Raw genomic sequence first — 19,083 nt, 5'->3', positions numbered from 1 at the left:
GACTGACTGTGTATGATACTCTTATTGTATTACGTGTATTGTAACACTTGAAATGTATTTGCTTACGATTGTAAGTCGCCCTGGATAAGGGCGTCTGCTAAGAAATAAATAAATAATAATAATAATAATAATAATAATGATGATAAATTAATACATTAAAAAACATGCGTTTGGTGAAATTTGTCACATGACCGGTTTAACCACTTCTTTAGAGTTTATACATTTAAACGTCTAAAATTCCCATCCCTGCTATCTATACCCTCAATCTGGAGAATAATACAAGGATACAGCACAGTAATGCAATACTCATATTGGTATGATTGGTTCTAAAGTCTTTAAAAGAAAACGATCAATGGAACCAGGCTAAATTTAAGTTACCATTGAAATCGTCAGTGTAAATGTTTTTTTTTTTCTTTTGTAAATGTCTTCATGCAGCTTGCTCAGCCATTTAGCCTCCTTTGGCTTTAAAAAAAAAAAAAACCTGTGCATTCTTTAAAACTGAACTGTTCCTAGTAAAATTCCCCACACTTGCTTTGAAATCTGCCTCCCCTTTGTCTGGATACATTTGTTGGTTCAGTAATTTTGCCTTCATGACCAGCATGGTGCTTATAGGAGTGCCTATCTGGCTGCATTGCACGCATGGCTGAGTGATTGCATTCCTCCAGCTGAAAGTGGGGTGTTCGCTAGAGCGGTCAGCTCGGAGGTTTGGAGTTTGTAACTCTGAGGTTCTGCTGTACTTTGTCATTACATCAATTCTCTTTTCTCTTCCAGAACCGTCTCCTCCTGGAGAGATAAAGATAGACTCAGTGGAAATCGATTCTGTCTCTCTGAGCTGGGGCAGTCCTGACAATATGGATGGGATCCCACACAGCTTTTACATTACCTACTCTAGCTCTGATAAGAGTCACCAAGACTCCATCACTGCACCCTCCAATTCCACTGTCATCTCTAAGCTGAGACCTGGGAGAGAGTACAGCTTCACAGTCACCACAGAGCTGGAGAATGGGACCCAGAGCACACCTGTTTCAACATCTGTCTGCACAAGTAAGAATTATTTATTTACAACTCTTCTTTTGAATATTAGTCTATCAATCTACAGTAGAACCTCTTGGGAATGGAGGTTGTCCGTAAGTCTGAAATGTCTGGAACTCTGAATATGAGATTTCAGTGGTTTTTAATACTCGTGCACAGCTGCTATCTACTAGGGATGTGCTTTTGGTACATTTTTATGAACGTTTAAATGCTGTGCAGGTGTCCGTGTTTAAACATTTTAAACCATATCTACACACACACTCTTTATAATACATTCTGATGTATACTGACAGCCCTGGTTAGTATTTTCCATGCAAAGAACCCCTAAATAATTAATAATGTTTTAACATCGCAAAGACTGAACTACAAAGTAAAAAGAAACACACATACACACCAAAATATATATTAAAATGAGGGCTGTCACTCCATTCAAATGTTTGATTGGTTCATTTCTGGACATTAGCCCTGTGGGCACAAAGTGAATAAACTAAACTTTTTTCAAATTATATTATATTCAAAGAACAAAACCAAACCAATAATAATAATAATTAAAACAAACACATTTTACACGTGTTACAGAATCTATCAAATGCACAGATTCCAATACATTGTTATATTAACTACTGTTCAGGGATCGTGCACAAACAGGAAATCCATTTATTTTCTTTTTAAATATCCCCTTCTGTTCACAAACTACATAGATATTGAGGATTTTTATTTGTTTAAATAAATGAATTGCGTACAGTGTACTTGTAAATTAAAGACAATACATAATTTATTTACACTCATGCGATGTCTGAATTAATATTGGGGATGGAAAACCCTCCTTTTAAAATCGTGTTGCACGTATTCACTGGGATGTGAGGGCTAAATAAATGCCAGTCACCATCTGGAGCGTTCTGTTTATTATGGAGGTTTGTTTTTTACTGCCATCAGTAGCTCCATCCACAGTGATTTCTGAATGTGTTCATTTCAAATGGTGAAGCATTGAACTTGTGTTTTTGTGGTACGGCAATTTTGTTTGGTATAATAATTTACACACCACGGTTCTCTCGTCCGGTTCCTCAAAATACTTCCAAACGTGGCTTTGCCTCGTTCCTTTGTTTAGAAATGCCACTTTATAAAAAATATATAACAAACGTCAGAAAAAACGCTTGCCATTAACCCTCTTACCACGTGGACTGGATACCATACCACGCCCACTACAGCATGAAAACACAGTGCACCAATGAAGCGCCACATCGACCGAGAATAAACCCCGCCCCTGTGTCAATCTTTCTGTTGCACCAATTAGAAAAGCAACGTGGAGGCAATTGCCAAACCCCTTCCTTTTGATAATATCCGCCCTTACTGTGGCACTAGAGCAGTCAGATTCGAGACGGACTGACTGTGTATGATGATAAATTAATACATTAAAAAACATGTGTTTGGTGAAATTTGTCACATGACCAGTTTAACCACTTCTTTAGAGTTTATACATTTAAACGTCTAAAATTCCCATCCCTGCTATCTACACCCTCAATCTGGAGAATAATACAAGGATACAGCACAGTAATGCAATACTCATATTAGTATGGTTGATTCTAAAGTCTTTAAAAGAAAACGATCAATGGAACCAGGCTAAATTTAAGTTACCATTGGAATCGTAAGTGTAAATGTTTTTTTTTTTTCTTTTGTAAATGTCTTCATGCAGCTTGCTCAGCCATTTAGCCTCCTTTGGCTTAAAAAAAAAAAAAAAAACCTGTGCATTCTTTAAAACTGAACTGTTCCTAGTAAAATTCCCCACACTTGCTTTGAAATCTGCCTCCCCTTTGTCTGGATACATTTGTTGGTTCAGTTATTTTGCCTTCTTCATGACCAGCATGGTGCTTATAGGAGTGTCTATCTGGTTGCATTGCACGCATGACTGAGTGATTGCATTCTTCCAGCTGAAAGTGGGGTGTTCGCTAGAGCGGTCAGCTCGGAGGTTTGGTGTTTGTAACTCTGGGGTTCTGCTGTACTTTGTCATTACATCGGTTCATTTCTGGACATTAGCCCTGTGGGCACAAAGTGAATAAACTAAACTTCTTTTACATTTATATTATATTCAAAGAACAAAACCAAACCTATAATAATAATAATTAAAACAAACACATTTTACACGTGTTACAGAATCTATCAAATGCACAGATTCCAATACATTGTTATATTAACTACTGTTCAGGGATCAGTGCACAAACAGGAAATCCATTTATTTTCTTTTTAAATATCCCCTTCTGTTCACAAACTACATAGATATCGAGGATTTTTATTTGTTTAAATAAATGATTTGCGTACAGTGTACTTGTAAATTAAAGCCAATACATAATGCATTTACACTCATGCGATGTCTGAATTAATATTGGGGATGGAAAACCCTCCTTTTAAAATCGTGTTGCACGTATTCACAGGGATGTAAGGGCTAAATAAATGCCAGTCACCATCTGGAGCGTTCTGTTTATTATGGAGGTTTGTTTTTTACTGCCATCAGTAGCTCCATCCACAGTGATTTCTGAATGTGTTCATTTCAAATGGTGAAGCATTGAACTTGTGTTTTTGTGGTACGGCAATTTTGTTTGGTATAATTATTTACACACCACGGTTCTCTCGTCCGGTTCCTCAAAATACTTCCAAACGTGGCTTTGCCTCGTTCCTTTGTTTAGAAATGCCACTTTATAAAAAAATATAACAAACGCCAGAAAAAACGCTCGTCATTAACCCTCTTACCACGTGGACTGGATACCATACCACGCCCACTACAGCATGAACACACAGTGCACCAATGAAGCGCCACATCGACCGAGAATAAACCCCGCCCCTGTGTCAATCTTTCTGTTGCACCAATTAGAAAAGCAACGTGGAGGCAATTGCCAAACCCCTTCCTTTTAATAATATCCGCCCTTACTGTGGCACTAGAGCAGTCTGATACACGACGGACTGACTGTGTATGATGATAAATTAATACATTAAAAAATATGCGTTTGATGAAATTTGTCACATGACCGGTTTAACCACTTCTTTAGAGTTTATACATTTAAACGTCTAAAATTCCCATCCCTGCTATCTACACCCTCAATCTGGAGAATAATACAAGGATACAGCACAGTAATGCAATACTCATATTGGTATGATTGGTTCTAAAGTCTTTAAAAGAAAACGATCAATGGAACCAGGCTAAATTTAAGTTACCATTGGAATCGTCAGTGTAAATTTTTTTTTTTTTTCTTTTGTAAATGTCTTCATGCAGCTTGCTCAGCAATTTAGCCTCCTTTGGCTTTAAAAAAAAACAACCTGTGCATTATTTAAAACTGAACTGTTCCTAGTAAAATTCCCCACACTTGCTTTGAAATCTGCCTCCCCTTTGTCTGGATACATTTGTTGGTTCAGTAATTTTGCCTTCATGACCAGCATGGTGTTTATAGGAGTGCCTATCTGGGTGCATTGCACGCATGGCTGAGTGATTGCATTCTTCCAGCTGAAAGTGGGGTGTTCGCTAGAGCGGTCAGCTCGGAGGTTTGGTGTTTGTAACTCTGAGGTTCTGCTGTACTTTGTCATGACATCAGTTCTCTTTTCTCTTGCAGAACCATCTCCTCCTGGAGAGATAAAGATAGACTCAGTGGAAATCGATTCTGTCTCTCTGAGCTGGGGCAGTCCTGACAATATGGATGGGATCCCACACACCTTTTACATTACCTACTCTAGCTCTGATAAGAGTCACCAAGACTCCATCACTACACCCTCCAATTCCACTGTCATCTCTAAGCTGAGACCTGGGAGAGAGTACAGCTTCACAGTCACCACAGAGCTGGAGAATGGGACCCAGAGCACGCCTGTTTCAACATCTGTCTGCACAAGTAAGAATTATTTATTTACAACTCTTCTTTTGAATATGAGTCTCTCAATCTACTGTTGAACCTCTTGGGAATGGATGTTGTCCGTAAGTCTGAAATGTTTGGAACTCTGAATATGAGATTTCAGTGGTTTTTAATACACGTGCACACCTGCTATCTACTAGGGATGTGCTTTTGGTACATTTTTATGAACGTTTAAATGCTGTGCAGGTGTCCGTGTTTAAACATTTTAAACCATATCTACACACACACTCTTTATAATACATTCTGATGTATACTGACAGCCCTGGTTAGTATTTTCCATGCAAAGAACCCCTAAATAATTAATAATGTTTTAACATCGCAAAGACTGAACTACAAAGTAAAAAGAAAAAGAAACACATACACACCAAAATATATATTAAAATTAGTGCTGTCACTCCATTGAAATTGTTGATTGGTTAATTTATGGACATTAGTCCTGTGGGCACAAATTATTATTATTATTATTTGTTTATTTAGCAGACACCTTTATCGAAGGCGACTTACAGAGACTCGGGTGTGTGAACTATGCATCAGCTGCAGAGTCACTTACAACTACGTCTCACCCGAAAGACGGAGCACAAGGAGGTTAAGAGACTTGCTCAGGGTCACACAATGAGTCAGTGGCTGAGGTGGGATTTGAACTGGGGACCTCCTGGTTACAAGCCCTTTTCTTTAACCACTGGACCACACAGCCTCCCAAAGTGAATAAATTTAACTTTTTTTTTTTACATTATATTATATTCAAAGAAAAAAACCAATAAGAATTAAAAAAAACACATTGTTCAGAGATCGGTTTATTTTCTTTTTAAATATCCCCTTCTGTTCACAAACTACATAGATATCGAGGATTTTTATTTGTTTAAACAAATGAATTGCGTACAGTGTACTTGTAAATTAAAGCCAATACATAATTCATTTACACTCATGCGATGTCTGAATTAATATTGGGGATGGAAAACCCTCCTTTTAAAATCATGTTGCACGTATTCACAGGGATGTAAGGGCTAAATAAATGCCAGTCACCATGTGGAGCGTTCTGTTTATTATGGAGGTTTGTTTTTTACTGCCATCAGTAGCTCCATCCACAGTGATTTCTGAATGTGTTCATTTCAAATGGTGAAGCATTGAACTTGTGTTTTTGTGGTACAGCAATTTTGTTTGGTATAATAATTTACACGCCACGGTTCTCTCGTCCGGTTCCTCAAAATACTTCCAAACGTGGCTTTGCCTCGTTCCTTTGTTTAGAAATGCCACTTTATAAAAAAATATAACAAACGTCAGAAAAAACGCTCGTCATTAACCCTCTTACCACGTGGACTGGATACCATACCACGCCCACTACAGCATGAACACACAGTGCACCAATGAAGCGCCACATCGACCGAGAATAAACCCCGCCCCTGTGTCAATCTTTCTGTTGCACCAATTAGAAAAGCAACGTGGAGGCAATTGCCAAACCCCTTCCTTTTAATAATATCCGCCCTTACTGTAGCACTAGAGCAGTCTGATACACGACGGACTGACTGTGTATGATGATAAATTAATACATTAAAAAATATGCGTTTGATGAAATTTGTCACATGACCGGTTTAACCACTTCTTTAGAGTTTATACATTTAAACGTCTAAAATTCCCATCCCTGCTATCTACACCCTCAATCTGGAGAATAATACAAGGATACAGCACAGTAATGCAACACTCATATTGTTATGATTGGTTCTAAAGTGTTTAAAAGAAAACGATCAATGGAACCAGGCTAAATTTAAGTTACCATTGGAATCGTAAGTGTAAATTTTTTTTTTTTTTCTTTTGTAAATGTCTTCATGCAGCTTGCTCAGCAATTTAGCCTCCTTTGGCTTTAAAAAAAAACAACCTGTGCATTCTTTAAAACTGAACTGTTCCTAGTAAAATTCCCCACACTTGCTTTGAAATCTGCCTCCCCTTTGTCTGGATACATTTGTTGGTTCAGTAATTTTCCCTTCATGACCAGCATGGTGCTTATAGGAGTGCCTATCTGGTTGCATTGCACGCATGGCTGAGTGATTGCATTCTTCCAGCTGAAAGTGGGGTGTTCGGTAGAGCGGTCAGCTCGGAGGTTTGGTGTTTGTAACTCTGGGGTTCTGCTGTACTTTGTCATTACATCAGTTCTCTTTTCTCTTCCAGAACCGTCTCCTCCTGGAGAGATAAAGATAGACTCAGTGGAAATCGATTCTGTCTCTCTGAGCTGGGGCAGTCCTGACAATATTGATGGGATCCCACACAGCTTTTACATTACCTACTCTAGCTCTGATAAGAGTCACCAAGACTCCATCACTGAAACCTTCAATTCCACTGTCATCTCTAAGCTGAGACCTGGGAGAGAGTACAGCTTCACAGTCACCACAGTGCTGGAGAATGGGACCCAGAGCACGCCTGTTTCAACATCTGTCTGCACAAGTAAGAATTATTTATTTACAACTCTTCTTTTGAATATGAGTCTCTCAATCTACTGTAGAACCTCTTGGGAATGGATGTTGTCCGTAAGTCTGAAATGTCTGGAACTCTGAATATGAGATTTCAGTGGTTTTTAATACTCGTGCACAGCTGCTATCTACTAGGGATGTGCTTTTGGTACATTTTTATGAACGTTTAAATGCTGTGCAGGTGTCCGTGTTTAAACATTTTAAACCATATCTACACACACACTCTTTATATTACATTCTGATGTATACTGACAGCCCTGGTTAGTATTTTCCATGCAAAGAACCCCTAAATAATTAATAATGTTTTAACATCGCAAAGACTGAACTACAAAGTAAAAAGAAAAAGAAACACATACACACCAAAATATATATTAAAATTAGTGCTGTCACTCCATTGAAATTGTTGATTGGTTAATTTATGGACATTAGTCCTGTGGGCACAAATTATTATTATTATTATTTGTTTATTTAGCAGACACCTTTATCGAAGGCGACTTACAGAGACTCGGGTGTGTGAACTATGCATCAGCTGCAGAGTCACTTACAACTACGTCTCACCCGAAAGACGGAGCACAAGGAGGTGAAGTGACTTGCTCAGGGTCACACAATGAGTCAGTGGCTGAGGTGGGATTTGAACTGGGGACCTCCTGGTTACAAGCCCTTTTCTTTACCCACTGGAGCACACAGCCTCCCAAAGTGAATAAATTTAACTTTTTTTTTTTACATTATATTATATTCAAAGAAAAAAACCAATAAGAATTAAAAAAAACACATTGTTCAGAGATCGGTTTATTTTCTTTTTAAATATCCCCTTCTGTTCACAAACTACATAGATATCGAGGATTTTTATTTGTTTAAACAAATGAATTGCGTACAGTGTACTTGTAAATTAAAGCCAATACATAATTCATTTACACTCATGCGATGTCTGAATTAATATTGGGGAAGGAAAACCCTCCTTTTAAAATCGTGTTGCACGTATTCACAGGGATGTGAGGGCTAAATAAATGCCAGTCACCATCTGGAGCGTTCTGTTTATTATGGAGGTTTGTTTTTTACTGCCATCAGTAGCTCCATCCACAGTGATTTCTGAATGTTTTCATTTCAAATGGTGAAGCATTGAACTTGTGTTTTTGTGGTATGGCAATTTTGTTTGGTATAATAATTTACACACCACGGTTCTCTCGTCCGGTTCCTCAAAATACTTCCAAACGTGGCTTTGCCTCGTTCCTTTGTTTAGAAATGCCACTTTATAAAAAAATATAACAAACGTCAGAAAAAACGCTCGTCATTAACCCTCTTACCACGTGGACTGGATACCATACCACGCCCACTACAGCATGAACACACAGTGCACCAATGAAGCGCCACATCGACCGAGAATAAACCCCGCCCCTGTGTCAATCTTTCTGTTGCACCAATTAGAAAAGCAACGTGGAGGCAATTGCCAAACCCCTTCCTTTTAATAATATCCGCCCTTACTGTAGCACTAGAGCAGTCAGATTCACGACGGACTGACTGTGTATGATGATAAATTAATACATTAAAAAACATGCGTTTGGTGAAATTTGTCACATGACCGGTTTAACCACTTCTTTAGAGTTTATACATTTAAACGTCTAAAATTCCCATCCCTGCTATCTACACCCTCAATCTGGAGAATAATACAAGGATACAGCACAGTAATGCAATACTCATATTGGTATGATTGGTTCTAAAGTGTTTAAAAGAAAACGATCAATGGAACCAGGCTAAATTTAAGTTACCATTGGAATCGTCAGTGTAAATGTTTTTTTTTTTCCTTTTGTAAATGTCTTCATGCAGCTTGCTCAGCCATTTAGCCTCCTTTGGCTTTAAAAAACAAACCTGTGCATTCTTTAAAACTGAACTGTTCCTAGTAAAATTCCCCACACTTGCTTTGAAATCTGCCTCCCCTTTGTCTGGATACATTTGTTGGTTCAGTAATTTTGCCTTCTCCATGACCAGCATGGTGTTTATAGGAGTGCCTATCTGGTTGCATTGCACGCCTGGCTGAGTGATTGCATTCTTCCAGCTGAAAGTGGGGTGTTCGGTAGAGCGGTCAGCTCGGAGGTTTGGAGTTTGTAACTCTGGGGTTCTGCTGTACTTTGTCATTACATCAGTTCTCTTTTCTCTTCCAGAACCGTCTCCTCCTGGAGAGATAAAGATAGACTCAGTGGAAATCGATTCTGTTTCTCTGAGCTGGAGCAGTCCTGACAATATTGATGGGATCCCACACACCTTTTACATTACCTACTCTAGCTCTGATAAGAGTCACCAAGACTCCATCACTGAAACCTTCAATTCCACTGTCATCTCTAAGCTGAGACCTGGGAGAGAGTACAGCTTCACAGTCACCACAGTGCTGGAGAATGGGACCCAGAGCACGCCTGTTTCAACATCTGTCTGCACAAGTAAGAATTATTTATTTACAACTCTTCTTTTGAATATGAGTCTCTCAATCTACTGTAGAACCTCTTGGGAATGGATGTTGTCCGTAAGTCTGAAATGTCTGGAACTCTGAATATGAGATTTCAGTGGTTTTTAATACTCGTGCACAGCTGCTATCTACTAGGGATGTGCTTTTGGTACATTTTTATGAACGTTTAAATGCTGTGCAGGTGTCCGTGTTTAAACATTTTAAACCATATCTACACACACACTCTTTATATTACATTCTGATGTATACTGACAGCCCTGGTTAGTATTTTCCATGCAAAGAACCCCTAAATAATTAATAATGTTTTAACATCGCAAAGACTGAACTACAAAGTAAAAAGAAAAAGAAACACATACACACCAAAATATATATTAAAATTAGTGCTGTCACTCCATTGAAATTGTTGATTGGTTAATTTATGGACATTAGTCCTGTGGGCACAAATTATTATTATTATTATTTGTTTATTTAGCAGACGCCTTTATCCAAGGCGACTTACAGAGACTAGGGTGTGTGAACTATGCATCAGCTGCAGAGTCACTTACAACTACGTCTCACCCGAAAGACGGAGCACAAGGAGGTGAAGTGACTTGCTCAGGGTCACACAATGAGTCAGTGGCTGAGGTGGGATTTGAACCAGGGACCTTCTGGTTACAAGCCCTTTTCTTTACCCACTGGACCACACAGCCTCCCAAAGTGAATAAATTTAACTTTTTTTTTACATTATATTATATTCAAAGAACAAAACCAATAAGAATTAAAAAAAACACATTGTTCAGAGATCGGTTTATTTTCTTTTTAAATATCCCCTTCTGTTCACAAACTACATAGATATCGAGGATTTTTATTTGTTTAAATAAATGAATTGCGTACAGTGTACTTGTACATTAAAGCCAATACATAATGCATTTACACTCATGCGATGTCTGAATTAATATTGGGGAAGGAAAACCCTCCTTTTAAAATCGGCTGAGTGATTGCATTCTTCCAGCTGAAAGTGGGGTGTTCGGTAGAGCGGTCAGCTCGGAGGTTTGGTGTTTGTAACTCTGGGGTTACTGTCTGCACAAGTAAGGATCAGTTCTGTGTAACTCAGGTTATTAGCCTCATAGATCATCTCTACTTCCTTTTTGTCTGATTCCAGCTCAAGTAGACCAATTTCTTGTATTTCATACATTTGTGATGATACATAAACCACATGTGATGGAGAAAACGGTTCCAGGGAAGGTGTTGTGTTCATGCAATACAGCTGTGTAGCTCATGCCCTGTGGGTCTGAAGCTTGACCTAGACAGGAACAGTTAGTATCATTTTAAACAATGTTTCAAGGGCCGAACAGGAATTCGTTGACGCAAGCCTTCGATAAAAAATAAAAATACAAAAATGTAAAATGAAACACCACATTGATCCAGTTGAGCTGGAATTTACTATACAACAGTGGAACTGACTGACTTCAATAGGGATTGTAAATCACTATATCCTACAGCATACCGACTCAGTATAGAGTGGTTACATGCTGCAGTAAACCCAGTGGGCTCTATTTACTCAACAGAAACAGAAATAATTACACCTAGATTTGTTTTGATCTCTTTTTAAAGATTTCGATTCTCAAGGACAGACATGAGCTCTCATACAGTAGTGCTAGAGGGGTTATTGCTTTACAGCTCAGTTTAATTTAAACCTTGGGCAATGTTGCCACCTGCTGGCAGGCTGGAGAATGATTAGACAGCAGCTTAAAACACTTGACAGTAATTAACAGCTTTTATTTGCTGAAATAAGAAATAAATGAGTCACTTCGCTGTCTGTTAAAATCAAACCCTGTGAAGTCAGTAACAGACTAGAAGGGTGTTTGCCTAATAGATAATGTAAGAATGTACTCACAAATGATGCTCCGATATCTTTATTATTATTATTATTATTATTATTATTATTATTATTATTATTATTATTATTATCAAGGCGACTTACAGGTGTTACAGGGCAGTACATCTGCAGTATAATAGCCAGTGTGAAGCATATCCATCGCTTGTACAAACCAATCAGCCTCCACTCAGAACACAGTTTTCTCAGATCCCAATACCTAATATACATGAATAGGGCATTGGTGCATTTCTTATGTTCAAGTGTAGTCACAAGTGAAGCATTATTTCCATGTAAAAAAATTAAAATAATTTAAAAAAGTAGACACTCTTGTGCTCCAAAGTTCTTATTTTTAAGCTAAGTGGATACCTGTTACTGTTTCCCTTTCAGAAAAATCGCTAGAAGATTTGCTGTGCATGATGGGACTGGAGAACTGCTTCCCAGGCAAGATTACATTGAATACTGTCCTTGAGATCGGTACAGAGAGTATTACAGATGAACCGATTCAGTCACTGAAAAAACTCCCCTGGTGCTTTCTGAAAAGACTAATGATGGTAAATGTGACAGCTCGGAGTACCAAGTGCAGTGCTGCTGAGACAGATACAGACTCGACATTGCAAGACCTTGATAGTGTTCTTGAACTTACAGCTAGTAATGATGATCAAGACACAAATATAATCAATCCACTTGATCTCTTAGTAGCACTCTTTCTGTGCTCAGACAGCTTCCTGCAGCAGGAAATGATGTCAAAAATGTCGATGTGCCAGTTTGCTGTACCTCTCTTGCTCCCTGACTGCAGCACCAGTCAGTGTACATTAATGCTGTGGGCCATGCGAGACATTGTGAAGAAGTTTAGACCCTGTTCATTAGCCAAATCAAAAGGGTTTGTAGAAGACAGTATAGTCAGCACTGCCATGCCAATGATCTCTTTTGTCAGGCTGGGTGACTGCAGTTTATCAAAGTCTCAGATTCTGAATCAGGTTCTCAGTAACCCCCAGCAGTACCATGATTTCTTTATCCATCGTGACATGGAATGTGGAAATGTTCCACGGAGAATTTCAAACGGTCTAGTGGAAATAGGTTGGTACCTTCCCTGTGGAAAGAAAAACTTCAACATCTTTCCAGAACCTGTAGCTGTTGCCAACCTTCGTGGAGATCTCCTTTCCTTTCAGAAGCAGTTTTCCATTTTATGTCAAACATCCTCGGCAGTCTTCATATTTTTTGACAGTATTGCGGAGAGCGACTGCAATCTCTTGTCCTCTGCAGGAAATATTAAAGCACAATTGTATTTGGTTGGAAATTTTCCAAATACAACAGAGAAAAAAAACTTTCTGAAAAACTTGGCTTCACAATTACAATTAAGTGGAAGTCAGATCCTATTGAAGAAACGTCAGACCAATGACGCAGAGTTTGTGTCAAAACTGCGCTTAACTATGAATGACATCATGGAAAACTGTCAACACAAAATGACCATTGAAGGCATGTCTGCTGAAGCACATGAATTGGGGATCTCTGTAGATGAAGACTGCACTGCATGTCAGAACGCTAAGAGAAGTGCTGCAGAAATCACATCTAGAATCAATGATGTGGTGCGATATAAAGAGGATCAGTTGCCATTGCAAGGGAAGCTTTGGAAGGAGCTGGCTAAAATAGAAAAGGAGGAGTGCAGACTACGGAAGGCAGGAGACAAGCCTATTGAAGAATATAAAGCCGATCTGCAAAGAGAAAAACAGAAACTGAGACAACAGCAAAGCAGTTATAATATATCTGAAGCAATGGGATGTTTCATCACTGCCATATCCAATGAAAGCAAAAAAGAACGATCCTATTTTCTAAAGTGGATGAGGATGAACTTGGATGTTACGGCACGAAAGAAACTTTCTGGTCTTCGTGATGAATACAAAGAAAAGTGTTGCAAGTTCTCAGAGAACAAAGAGATAATTGCAGCCCTGGATAGACAAATATCAAACAGCTCTTTAGGAATGGAACATTTCGTGCGTGAGATGGGGCAGATTTATGAAGCAGTGTGCTCCCTTCCTGACAAAGCTGAATCTCGCCAGCAGTTTCAACATCTTCCCAGTTTGGGGGCAGATCTGCTGTTGGATGGCTTCCCTCTTGAGCTGCTGGATGGAGATGCATCAAATATCCCTGTAAGGTGGGTGACTGATGTCCTAACTGAGCTCCATGAAAAAGTCCAACACAAGAGCAGGCTGCTGGTTGTAACAGTGCTGGGAGTCCAAAGCACTGGGAAGTCTACCCTCCTCAACACAATGTTTGGGGTTCAGTTTGCAGTTAGCAGTGGCAGATGCACAAGAGGAGCCTTCATGCTGTTAATCAGAGTCAAAGAGGATCTTAAAGAAGAGCTGAATTGTGATTTTATCTTGGTAATCGACACTGAAGGTCTCAAATCTCCAGAACTGGCAGAACTAGAAGACAGTTACGAACATTACAAGGAGCTTGCAACACTGGTTGTAGGTTTGAGTGACATCGCCATAATAAAAATTGCAATGGAGAACTCCACAGAGATGAAGAATATCTTGCAGATCGTGGTGCACGCCTTTCTTAGAATGAAGGAAGTGGGAAAGAAACCAAACTGTCAGTTTGTGCACCAGAATGTGGGGGACGTGTCTGCTCATGACAACAATGCAAGGGACAGGAATAAGCTTCTAGAACAGCTGAATGAGATGACACAGGCAGCTGCCAGGATGGAGAAGAAGGATACTGACATAAAATTCACTGATATAATGGAGTATGATCCAGAGAAAAATAACTGGTACATCCCTGGCCTGTGGCATGGCATTCCACCAATGGCTCCAGTGAACATAGGCTACAGTGAAGCTGTGTATGAGTTCAAGAAGAGCTTGATTGAAGTGTTAAAAAGCTGCAAATACCAAACACTTGAAGAGTTCCTGAAGTGGACGAGAAGTTTGTGGAAATCTGTTAAATATGAGAACTTCATCTTCAGCTTCAGCTTCAGAAACAGCCTAGTGGCTGAGGCTTACAGTAACCTGTGTGTTGAATATGGTAAATGGGAATGGGACTTCCAAAAGCACATGTACAACTGGCTGGAGAAAGCAATGACAAGGATTTCAAATACCAATAACCAGTCCTCAAACCTTGATGTGTTTCTCAGCAGTTTACAAGCAGAGGCATTTCAAGAATTGACATCACAAGAAACGATATCTCTGGAGAAACTGACTAAATACTATGACAGTAAGGAGAGACGTGTTAATCTTGTAGAAAGCTACAGAACAACCTTTGAGATGAGCATCAAAACTCTTAGGACTGAAATTGAAAACTCTGTGACAAACAAGTTGACAGCAGCTATTGATTTTCAAAAGGGAATGAAGAAAGTACACGATTTCAATGAAAAGCATAAAGCAATATCAGAGGAAAGAGTATTGCAACTGCTAGCAGAGTGTAGGGAAAGACATGAGAATTTATCTGAGGAGCAGCTAAAAAACAAATTTGAAAAGATGTGGGAAGAGACAGTGAAGAGACTGAACTTTAAAGGTTTAGAGAAGCGAGATGTTGTATTAAATGTTTATAATCAATTGAGAAAACAATTAGATAGACATGGAGGTGGAGTTAAGATGGTGTTAAATAAGGCCAGCAATTTGACTAAATGTGGAAAGACACAGTTTAATGTAACTGATAAACATTTTGATCGTGCATGGTACAAAAAACACATCATTGATCGCGTGGGCCTGTCAACAAACCCCAAAGAGGAAGCAGAGGCGATGGTGAAATCTGTAACAGAACAGTGCATGGAGTTTGTATCACACAAAAAAAACAGTAAAACTGACTACCATGAGACCTACACCAGAGAGCTGTTAGAAATGATAGATGGTCAGCTAAAGGAAATTGAGAAGCTCCAGACCAATGCCCAGTTTGAGGTTGATCTGAAGCTGCACATCTGTGGGTTTGCTGCCAGGGAATTCCAGCAGATGCACGAAGATTTCAATGAAGACAACAACCCCCGGAAACATCTGGAAAAGTCCAAACCACAGTACTGTTCTGACTTCATAGATCTTTACCACAAGAAGGACCAGAGCCAGAAGACGGCTCAAGAATTCACTGAGCTCTGCCTCAAGCCTGCAGTGAAGGAGTATGTCAACAAAGCCCTTGGGTTAGATATTGTGGATGCAATGCTGACTGGTGCAGACTCTGTGAAATACAGCACCCGGTCATATTTCCAGCATTCAATTCTGAAACAGCTGCTGGAAGACAGTAAGTGTGAAAACTATGTGGCTTACAGTAGAAACTATGAAGGTTTTGTCAAGGGTTGGATATTGAATCGTATAATTGATCAGTTTTCAAACAGTAAAGCCCTTTCAGATTTACAAGTGAAACGTTTTGAAGCAATAACAAAAAAAATACATGAAGCCATTGAAAAAGAAAAGCAGGTTTTAACAAAGAGCAAAACCATTTTAACGCTTCTTAAAAAGATCTGCAGTAATTTAAACAGTGACATTGTGATTTCCACAGACAACCTTGGATTAACACTTATCCAGGACAAAGCAAACACAGAAGAGTTCATTGAATATCTTCAGAAGAGTGTGAATGAAATGAAGACATCTCTAAGTGCTGAAGTTTCTCAAAGGTGTGATATCAATGAGAAACTAAACAATCTGCCATTCAAGCCGCAGGATGAGCTGTTCAAGAGGGTGATTGGCTGTGGAAAGCAGTGTCCGTTCTGTAAGGTCCCCTGTGAGGCAGGAGGCAAGGACCACAGAGAACACCACACATCCGTGCATCGACCCCTGGGGCTCACTGGGAATAAACAGGGTTCTGACAAACTATCTGTAACAATTTGTTCATCACTTGTATACAGTGATCAGACATTCAAGAATAGTGACACAGAGGGTGAGTGGCATCCCTATAAAGACTATCAGAGATTCTACCCTGACTGGAACATTGCCCCCGATCCCAGTATTGAAGCCTCTGACTACTGGAAGTACGTGCTGACTGCATTTAATGAACAATTTGCAAAGGAGTTTAATGCACAGCCTGCTGATATCCCTAAGCAATGGAGAAACATAACAAAGGAACGAGCACTGAAGAGTGTTTAACATGAAGTGAATAATCGACAGTACTGAAAGCATTCTCACACAATAATCACCCTGGATGTGGCCTCGGAACAGACACTAAATCTAAGGGCATGTTTTACCGTGTGATGTACGGGTCTGTTAGGATTGCTGGTCTGCCTGCAGATCTTTGTAATGCGGAACCTGCTGAAATCCCTAAACATTGGAGACACAAAACCAAAAACCCAAGCGGACCTCCGTTTAAAAGAGATGATTGGGCATTCAATAGAAATTAATAGAAATATACATTAAATAGAAATAAGCATCCTGTTTAATACAGTACCATGCAAAAAGCAATCCGATGAAAGAGTATTTCTTATAATAGAATTGAATTAAAGAACACATTTTAGAATGCTGAGGGGTCGGAATCATTGTGAAAGAAATAATCTAATCAAATGCATTTCCTGTTGTGAAATATATGCAGAGTTAACGTAATACACTCCACGGCATATTATTTCTAAACTGTAAACTTTTCAGACGATGTCTCCTGAGGATTTCTTTCTGTGTCACATTAATCATTTCTTGCTTGTCTGTATAACTTCACCAGAATGCTCGTTCTTTCTAATCTCTTCGAATGTATGGAAAATCAAAGTTTAATATGTCTGCAAGTTGATTTCAACAAATATAATCTGTTTAAAAAAAAAAAAACACCTGTAGATCTTGTTCCCATGTCTGTTTTGCACTGACTGTATGTGAATAAAGAGAACTTCTACCCAGAGATGAGACTCTCTGTGTAATCGTGTTATTCAGCCAATGTGTGATAACGACACACAGAACAGCTCCATTGCTTTCAGCTGTTAAATAAACAGGGCTACATTTAGAAATACTAAATGAAACATTATAAATATATTCAGTTTCTTTTAAATTCTAAAAAAAATATTAACTGTAAAACCAGATTCTTGTTTCCAGCTGCTTCTATAAGGACCAGCTCAGTGTTCTCTCTCTCTTATAAAGACCAGCTCAGTGTTCTCTCTCTCTTATAAAGACCAGCTCAGTGTTCTCTCTCTCTTATAAAGACCAGCTCAGTGTTCTCTCTCTCTTATAAAGACCAGCTCAGTGTTCTCTCTCTCTTATAAAGACCAGCCCAGTGTTCTCTCTCTCTCTCTCTTATAAAGACCAGCTCAGTGTTCTCTCTCTCTTATAAGGACCAGCTCAGTGTTCTCTCTCTCTTATAAAGACCAGCTCAGTGTTCTCTCTCTTATAAAGACCAGCTCAGTGTTCTCACTCTCTCTCTTATAAAGACCAGCTCAGTGTTCTCGCTCTCTTATAAAGACCAGCTCAGTGTTCTCTCTCTCTCTCTCTCTTATAAAGACCAGCTCAGTGTTCTCTCTCTCTCTCTTATAAAGACCAGGTCAGTGTTCTCTCTCTCTCTCTTATAAAGACCAGCTCAGTGTTCTTTCTCTCTCTCTTATAAAGACCAGCTCAGTGTTCTCTCTCTCTTATAAAGACCAGCTCAGTGTTCTCTCTCTCTCTTATAAAGACCAGCTCAGTGTTCTCTCTTATAAGGACCAGCTCAGTGTTCTCTCTCTCTTCTAAAGACCAGCTCAGTGTTCTCTCTCTCTTAAGAACATAAGAACATAAGAAAGTTTACAAACGAGAGGAAGCCATTCAGCCCATCTTGCTCGTTTGGTTGTTAGTAGCTTATTGATCCCAGAATCTCATCAAGCAGCTTCTTGAAGGATCCCAGGGTGTCAGCTTCAACAACATTACTGTCTGCATACGACATGCCTTTTAAACCCGGGATCATTCTGGTTGCTCTTCTTTGCACTCTTTCTAGAGCAGCAATATCCTTTTTGTAACGAGGTGACCAGAACTGAACACAATATTCTAGGTGAGGTCTTACTAATGCATTGTAAAGTTTTAACATTACTTCCCTTGATTTAAATTCAACACTTCTCACAATATATCCGAGAATCTTGTTGGCCTTTTTTATAGCTTCCCCACATTGTCTAGATGAAGACATTTCTGAGTCAACATAAACTCCTAGGTCTTTTTCATAGTTCCCTTCTTCAATTTCACTATCTCCCATATGATATTTATAATGCACATTTTTATTGCCTGCATGCAATACTTTACACTTTTCTCTATTAAATGTAATTTGCCATGTGTCTGCCCAGTTCTGAATGCTGTCTAGATCATTTTGAATGACCTTTGCTGCTTCAACAGTGTTTGCCACTCCTCCTATTTTTGTGTCATCTGCAAATTTAACGAGTTTGCTTACTATACCAGAATCTAAATCATTAATGTAGATTAGGGACAGCAGAGGACCTAATACTGATCCCTGTGGTACACCACT

General features: G+C 39.1%; 2 protein-coding genes across 2 annotated transcripts in view; both read left to right on the top strand.

The window, feature by feature from the left end:
* Positions 1 to 19,083, top strand: part of LOC131723356 (apoptosis-associated speck-like protein containing a CARD) — a 59,414-nt gene that overhangs the window by 24,227 nt on the left and 16,104 nt on the right. The gene's annotated exons all lie outside the window — the stretch shown is intronic.
* LOC131723360 (up-regulator of cell proliferation-like) lies at positions 4,660 to 17,464 on the top strand. Its single transcript, XM_059017053.1, has 2 exons — positions 4,660 to 4,904; positions 12,091 to 17,464. The coding sequence occupies exons 1-2, from the start codon at positions 4,712 to 4,714 to the stop codon at positions 16,770 to 16,772; spliced, it is 4,875 nt and encodes a 1,624-aa protein (XP_058873036.1). The 5' UTR covers positions 4,660 to 4,711; the 3' UTR covers positions 16,773 to 17,464.

Source organism: Acipenser ruthenus, chromosome 54 (genome assembly GCF_902713425.1).
Source record: "Acipenser ruthenus chromosome 54, fAciRut3.2 maternal haplotype, whole genome shotgun sequence".
Classification (NCBI taxonomy): domain Eukaryota; kingdom Metazoa; phylum Chordata; class Actinopteri; order Acipenseriformes; family Acipenseridae; genus Acipenser; species Acipenser ruthenus.
Note: the sequence above shows the minus strand (reverse complement) of the source record. Positions and strands in the feature narration are given on the sequence as shown.

Bases quoted from the DNA above. Each gene is read 5' to 3' on its own strand.
- LOC131723360 (XM_059017053.1), top strand. From the start codon at position 4,712: ATGGATGGGATCCCACACACCTTTTACATTACCTACTCTAGCTCTGAT. The intron at 4,905-12,090 runs GTAAGAATTATT...TTTCCCTTTCAG, and splicing joins TTCAACATCTGTCTGCACAA to AAAAATCGCTAGAAGATTTG.